Consider the following 8,546-nt stretch of genomic DNA (forward strand, 5'->3'; position numbering starts at 1 on the left):
AAATATTAGCTAATGTATAATGTATAAAAACTTAAGCATGTTGAGCATGAAAATTTTCGTATGCTAACAAATATAGTTATGAAATCCATGCCCAATTTTTTATGCCAATACGAATCGTATGCCAAAAAATGGATAATGATACATTGTATTAAAGTGATGAATGTAAATGGCTATAATTTTATGTTAAATAATAAAAAGATTGGATAATGGTTTATACATATTAAATTTAAGTATGAATATACGTAAAATTGGCACAGGCCAACAAAATTGGTTATATAGTTTAATATTCAAATTTGAGGCCAATACTAATCTTATGATAATCTTGTGTAGTTAGAGTATCAAATGATAATATAAGAACTTCTAAACTGATTCAATGAAACCATAATAAAGGGCATGCCACTCATTGGGACAACTCCCAACATGCTCTAAAAGAATGACAAATGAACTCATGAAACTCATTGAATGAAGTTCTCATCGTCCATAAACGATGATATAAATCTACTACACTAAAGTAGGTAAGTATATGAGTTATAACATAATTAAAGGGGTCTAAAGTACGTAAGTGACAAGAATGAGGTGTTAAAAGAAATGAGACAAGTCTCACTTACAACTAAGATACTATGTTAAAAGAATACTCATGGATGAAGGTGCTAGAATGTGTGAGACGAGTCTCATTAACACCAAAGGATGATATGTAAGAAAAATTCAAATTTCATCACTGTAAATTAAGGATGACTAGTCACCAATAGAGTAGTAAATGTCAATCTAGAAACAAGCATCCGTGATGTTTGAGTCAAAACTATAAGATAAAGAAGAAATAAACATTCACGTAATGAGGTGAGTAATTTGTCATGACCAGAATCTAGACGCAGACTAGACCGGTGTTGTTGACCTCTCAGAGGTCGCAGACAAGATTTCATACGTCATCATTACTTCAACTAGGTTACTTTTTGCAGAAAATTTTAACTTCTTTTATTTAACATTCGTATAACACATTCTACTTACACTCATAAATGCTCACAATCAACCATCTAACATTAAGTTAATCAAATGAAAGTAATAGTGCATAGCTGCAATAAATGTGTACTTGCAAAAACAACACCAATACAAAATCTAAAATGAAGTGGGAAATGAAACACTAGTGTAACCTGCTCCCCTAGCTAAGGACAACATCTAAGTTAGATAATAAAAGTACACATCCTTGAAAGGATGAGGGCCTACCATGTCTTGATGAAAGCTCCACGTCTGGATAGCTGTAAATTTGTACCATACAATCTTACATTCATCTGTACCTGCACCTAAAAATAGATAAGTGTATGGAATTAGTACACTTGTACTAAGTATGGGTATATGCAAGCACACACCCAGGACATGTATGAGAAACAATAACTCTTTCGTAACAACATGATTCATTCAGTGGACTTGCCAAATTTGGATTAGGAAAGTCAATGGACCTGGCAAATTTTGATTTTGAAAGTCATGTCATGAGTGTAATTTGTATCATCAAACATATCATTTCGCAAACAACACATAACATATGTCACATATCATATCATGTAGTTCATATTATTCTTTAATATGCCATGAGACCTAGGGATCATGAACATGACGTTAGGACTTCCCGAAATGAGGGCTCAACATGTGGGAACTCAACTAGGGAGCCTTCTTTAGCAAACACAAATTATCCTTCATTCATTCATATATACTTCATTTTTTATTCTTTCATATGCTAGTTCATTGACCAGTCTAGTATGTAGTTTAAGACTCTCAGCGGGTTTGTTGTGCAATGACCAAGAATAACCTAGCGTCATTACTTAAGTCTAGATCACCTTTTGATTATCCTATCTTACAACTTTATTATCGTTCATTAAATTATGTGCATCATTTGAGGCTGGCCTTATTCATTCTTTGTAAACTTTAACTGTAACCAACATAGATCATGTGGGAATCATGAAATCCAGTGTCTCCCCCACACCATAAAGAGGTGTAATCGCCGGAAAAAGTGACCCAAAACATGCTAGACTACATAGGAATTGAACCCCGCTAGATCCTTATATTGGCAGTGGCAGTACAGGTTCGAAGACTAGGATAAATAAAGAGACATATACCCGGCATGCAGGGCTCTCTTATCTCATGAGAGTTACATGAACCTCCGCCCTTCCTAAAAGAAGGAATCACTGCTCATAGATAGTCTACAAGTGCTCAATATAAAGTTTCATTACATTCAACTCATACGTCATAGATGTTGTCCTATAGAATGAGGAAATCATAGCTCATTAGATGATTTGTCATCTCATCATTAGTATTAAGTATGAATTAACTTCATTACTTTCATTAGAGTGTTCATAGAGACTGGTCTTTTCCTTAACTTTACACTCTCATAGGTGAGTACGTTTTTCTAACATTTACTTAGGATAATTTGAGATTGCTTTAATATTAGACTCTTATCATGTTGTCACCGCATTCATTAACTTTAACACATTTGCTCTTCATTATTACTCACCCCTTTACATGAATGTTCATTTCATCAAATGCCAATGCACTTGGACCTTTGGTGTGTTTTACACTCCTACTTAACCCTTTCTAGGTTTTATATCGTTTCATCATATGCATCTTAGGTTCACTTACTTTTAAACTTATGCTAGACTTATGAGTCAAAACATACAAGCCATGAGGTTTATTCATAGTTTGTGTTAGTGATTCTTGTTTATCCACAATTATGTGGTATAAGACTTGTGCATCTTGTAGATATGAAAAGATATTGATTTTGATATTTTACAGGCAACATTCATTAAGTATTTACTTACGTATGACTTATATGTCAATATGGAATTGTTCAAGGGAACCCGAATTTGAATCCCTTGGACAACACTTAATTTTCCTTCACCTAATTTTTTATTTACATTTTGGCTTAGGGAACCCGATTTCGAATCCCCTCACTAATATTATTTTGCTTTATTTTCCATCCACTCACTTTACCTTAGGCTTTTTAAGAATTAGGGGATCCGGGATCGAGCAATATTCATTTATTTCTCTTTTTCCTATGTTTTCCCATGCTGTCCTAGAGGAGGTGGGTTAAAATCCCACTCCTCTAATTATTATTATTATTATTATTATTATTATTATTTCTCTTATTTTCTCCACCTTCAGCCAAGAGGTGATGGGTTTGAATCCCACTAATCCCATTATTTTTATTTATTTCAAATTTCCCTTTTACTCTCTTGTTTGGCCGAGAGGTTGTGGGTTCAAATCCCACACCTATAATATTTTTTTCAAACTTTCATGTAGTGAGTCTTGGTTTCAATTCCCACTGACCTCATATGATTTAAATTTATTTCTTCTCAAACTTCAAGTATTCTTGCCGAAAACACAATCATTAAGTGCTTGAAATTTTATTAAATTTTCTAGCCTTTATTTAACATCATTTATACGTTCGTTTTGTGGTATTTTCAGAAATTTTTAACGTGTTATTAGGTGTAGATTCATAGTTGTTTTAGATTAGATCTTTCCACTTAAGATCAGCCACCTTACACTTTATTACACATCACAATTTACACACCTTCTGCACAATAATTCCAATCATCAAACAAGCCGTTTCATGACTTCAAAACGGAGAACAACAACAAATATTTTACATATTGTACCACATCATTTTCCGTTGACATAATTGAACGTGCTTGCTTTTTTAAAAGAAAAAATCACAAAGAACATCATATTTCACACTTATCTACCAGTAACCACACCAACAACATGATTTCTAACCTACTTTAGATTGAAATTGGAAGGAGACTAGGGACAAGAAATTTGACAATAAAGGGGACAACCCTAGTTTCATACGTTGAATTTTGTAGAAAGAAATTTCTCTTGGAGAAAGGATTCTAAGAAAGAAAACCCATACCTTGTTGTAGCTTTCCACACCTTCAAATTCCTACCCAAATCCTCCAGTAAACATTCAACACGATCCCGTCTAATAGATGGTGTAAAATTTTTGTTTCTTAAGTTAGCTTGCTTGTTTATATATTTTTTTGTAAGTTCTTTGAGTGTAGAGAGCTTTTTATATTTTTCTAATTCTTTTTGTTGTTTTGGAAGAAAATAAATAAAAACGTAAGAGAGAGAGAGAGAGAGGTTTAGGTGTGTGGGAGTGTTTGTGCGAGATAGTTTCCCTTAAGACTAGGATAGGTAGCAAGACTTAGTCAATTTAATTTAATAATTAATTACTAAAAATTATATTTCCCCATTTTTTTATCACCCATTAATTAAATAATATTAATTCATTACATAAATTTTCCCACTGAAATAAAAACAATTTAATTCATTGCCTCCACCAAGGTTCGAACTTGGGTGGAGCAAGACTTTATTCTTAGAGCCCATTTTCGGCACTCTCTCCCTAAAATATCCTACACCTTATTAATTAAATAATTAAATATATATTTAGGGTAATTACAATATTACCCTTATCTTTGTACAAGACCATTATTTCCTTACACCCTCCAAACTTAAAATTTTCCTCTTTTTAAGTCTCGTAAAGACTCATTAAGGTAAATCTTCATATTCGGGTTCCATAAATGGCTGGTCCAACCTTCCCTAGCTCAAATAACTCCCTAAGTTAGTTGGCTTGGCTGTTACAAGGGCTCAGAGACCTTGTTCTACGCTCATCAATCTCTGTGAACCTGGTCAAATCGTAGGCATTTTAGACAAATAAAACATTACTTATCTTATACATTTTAAGGGTTATTATATTATCCCAGCCTTAGGGACATTCATCCCCGAATGACACTACTAATTATTTTGTGTAATGCCAAACAGATCATAACATAGTTACTACACACAATGAAGCAATAGAAACAAAGAATGGAGAGATAAGGAAAATTAGACAGTAGAGTAGGGCATCTAACCTCAAGAGTTGAACACATGGGGATTGCGGGATCTCATATCAGCCTCAGCCTCCCATGTAGCACACTCAAAAAGATTGTTCCTCCACAATACATTCACTATGGCAAGCTCCTTGTTTCTCAGCCTCTTCACCTGTCTGTATAGAATCTAAATAGGTCTCTCCTCATAGGACAAGTATTCATCATCCCCCAAACCTTAACGAGGTAGAATCGATGTTGGATCACCCAAGCACTTTTTCAACATTGACACATGAAAGAATGGATGAACAGAAGCTAATTTGAAGGCAATGCCAACTCATATTCCACCTTACCCACACGATGTAGGTACTCATACAGATAAACATACCTCGTACTAAACTTCCCTTACTGCCAAACCTCATCATCCCTTTGAGAGGTGATATCTTTACATAGACCTCGTCATAAACATCAAATTGTAAGGGCCACTTCCTATTATCCGCATATGACTTCTGCTGATTGTAAGTAGTATCCAACCTGTCTCTAATAACTCTGACCTTCTCCAAGGACTTGTGAATTATCTCTGGACCAAAAATGGATGACTATTCAACCTCGAACAACCCAAATGGAGACCTACACCTCCTACCATACAGTGCCTAAACTGGTGCCATCAGAATGCTAGAGTGATATTTGGTGTTATACAAGAACTCTATCAAAGGAAAATGGTCATCCCAACTACCTTTGAAGTCAATCACACATTCCCTCAACATGTCTTCTAATGTCTGAATGGTGCACTCAGCCTGCCTATCAATCTCGGTTGTAAGGCAGTACTATGCTTCACCAGCATGTCTAAACTCTTCTGGAAAGACCTCCATAAATGCAAAGTCAACCCAGATGCTCTATTTGAAATGATAGATAATGGAATCCCATGCTATCTCATAATCTCATCAATGTAGAGTCTCGCCTAGTCCTCGACACTATAAATAGAATTCGAAGGTCTAAAATGGGAAGACTTAATAATTCTGTCCACAATAACCCATATTGAGTCATGCTGCCTCCTGGTCTTCGGAAGACCAACCACGATATACAGATTAATGGCTTCCCACTTCCAAGAAGGAACCTTGATAATCTAATTAAGACCACCTAGCTTAAGATGCTCTGCATTAACCTGCTGACAATTAGGTAACTTAGCCACACACTCAGCAATGTCCTTCTTCATGACATCCCACCAATATATATGCTTAAGATGATGATACTTCTTAGTGGAACCAGGATGTATGGAATATCTTGATCCATGGGCCTCTACAACAATCCTGGTCCTCATCTCATCAGCATCTGGTACACACAACCTGTCCTGGTACCTAAGTATGTCGTCACCTTCAAAGTCAAAAGACTCATTCATCTTTGTCAATACTGATTTCTTCAGCTCCATCAACACACGATCAATATTTTTTCCCTTCTTGACTTCAACTACCAAGGATTATTCAGAACTAGGATGGACAGAAACACCCAACCTATTAGAGTCAAATAACCGCACACCCAGTCTAGTCAGCTTGTGTACAACTTTCACCAACTCCTTCTTCTCATCCTCAACGTGGGTTGTACTATCCATGCTCATACTGCTCAAAGTATCATCTACAACATTAGCGTTACCTAGATGGTAGTGGACATTCATGTCATAGTCTTTTAACAGCTCCAACCATCTCCGTTGACGTAGATTTAACTCCCTCTGTGTAAAGACTTACTCGAGACTCATGTGGTCTGAGAACACATCCACATGTACTCCATACAAGTAGTGCCTCCACATCTTCAACGGAAACACCACTACTACAAATATTAAGTCATGAGTTGGATAGTTCTTCTCATGCACCTTTGGCTGTCTGGACATATAGGATATAACCTTACCACTCTGCATAGGAACACAACACAAACAACCCCAGGTGCATCACAATATACAATGTAGATCTCAACACACTTACGCAAGGTAAGCACCGGGGCTTAAGTGAGTATTTCCTTCATCTCATGGAAGCTCTTTTCAAAATTGTCTTTTCTATCAAACTTGACTTTATTCTTCATCAAGGACGTGAGTGGGGCAATAATGGAAGAAAAACCCTTCACAAATTTGCGGTAGTAAACAGCCAATCCCAAGAAGGTACGGATATCTATGGGATTAACAGGTTTTTTAAAGTTCTTAAAAACCTCTGTCGTTTTGGGATCTACCTCCACAACTTTATTGGACACCACAAGACCTAACAAGGTCACTCATCTTAGCCAGAATTCATATTTTCTGAATTTGGCATACAACTGATGTTGTCTAAGTACCTGCAAGTTTAGTCTCAAGTGTTTTTCATGCTTTTCCTTGTTCATAGAATAGATAATAATGTCATCAATGAATAGTATGACGAACGAGTAAGGGTATTCACGGAAAACTATGTTCATGAGGTGAATAAATGCAATGAGTACATTAGTAATACCAAATGACATCACTAGGAACTCATAGTGACCATAACGTGTACGAAGGGTTGTCTTTGGAATATCTTCCTAGCTAACTCTAAGCTGATGGTACCCCGAACAAAGATCAATCTTCTAGAAGAAACTAGACCGTTGTAGTTGGTCAAACAAATCATGTATTTTGGGGTGTGGATACTTATTCTTTATACTCACATTGTTGAGCTTCCGATAATCGATACACATCCTGAGGGTTTCATTTTTATTTTTCACAAACAACACTGGAGCGCCTCAAGGTGATATGCTTGACTGAATGAAACTCTTATCACTAACTGCAGCTTCAACTCTTTGAGTTCAGCTGGAGCCATTCTGTTACGAGGAATTGATAATTGTTTAGTATCGGGTTCTATGTCTATAGAAAAGTCAATCTGTCTAGGTGGAGCAACTCTAGGTAAATCATCATAAAATACATCTTGAAACTCACCCACTAGAGGCACTGAGTTTATAGAAGGAATGTCATTATCTACATAATTAACACTTTCAAGATTACACAATAACCCCTTTGACATCATTTTATTAGCCTTAAGGTTACAAATCAAGGGATTACGATGACTCAAATTGTACCCCTCCATGCAAATAATAATATCAAAATCATGCATATGTAATTTAACCAACTATTGGGAAATCCTTTTATACCCTATCAGTCCTTACATTTTCTCCTAAACGTGTACAAACCACTATAGGATCATGTAGAAATTTAGGCAATATTTCAAAAGTGAGAACAAGCAAAGGAGTTACAAAGGAAAGCGTAGACCCTAGATCAAGTAAACCATAAAAAGATGTTGAGAATACATGCAGCATACCTGTGACCACATCAACGGACTTCTCCTGCTCCTTTGTACTTTAAAAGCGTAAAACATGTTCCTCTTAAGAGGCTCGGCTGCTGGTGTACCCTGTGGGTTAGACCTAGGATGAGCATGATCTCCAGCCTGACCCATGTTCCGTGGGCAGTCCCTGACAATGTTTCCACTCTTAGCGCATCTGAAACAAGCATTAGTGTCGTGTCTCCACTCTCTATTGAGAGCATGGCCACACTTATCACACTCCTTTCTTGGACGCTGCACATCACCTCCATTACCCTTCTTTGGCTCGGGTCAGCCTCCTCTTGGTGCGACACTCCTCTAGATGTTAGAGTTCCCAGAAATCTGTTGTCGGTTTTGAACATGACCACACTTAGCATAGTACTTTCAT

General features: G+C 36.3%; 1 protein-coding gene across 1 annotated transcript; it reads right to left on the reverse strand.

Moving 5' to 3' along the window:
* Positions 1–5,976: 5,976 nt before the first annotated feature.
* Positions 5,977–8,293, reverse strand: LOC138340382 (uncharacterized). The gene is made up of 4 exons (XM_069292103.1): positions 8,159–8,293; positions 6,593–6,756; positions 6,387–6,466; positions 5,977–6,317 (listed from the first exon to the last, which is right to left on the reverse strand). Exons 1-4 carry the CDS (start codon positions 8,291–8,293, stop codon positions 5,977–5,979), a joined length of 720 nt encoding a protein of 239 aa, XP_069148204.1.
* Between the last annotated feature and the right edge of the window lie 253 nt (positions 8,294–8,546).

This window comes from Solanum lycopersicum, chromosome 12, assembly GCF_036512215.1.
Source record: "Solanum lycopersicum chromosome 12, SLM_r2.1".
In the NCBI taxonomy this organism is placed as follows: domain Eukaryota; kingdom Viridiplantae; phylum Streptophyta; class Magnoliopsida; order Solanales; family Solanaceae; genus Solanum; species Solanum lycopersicum.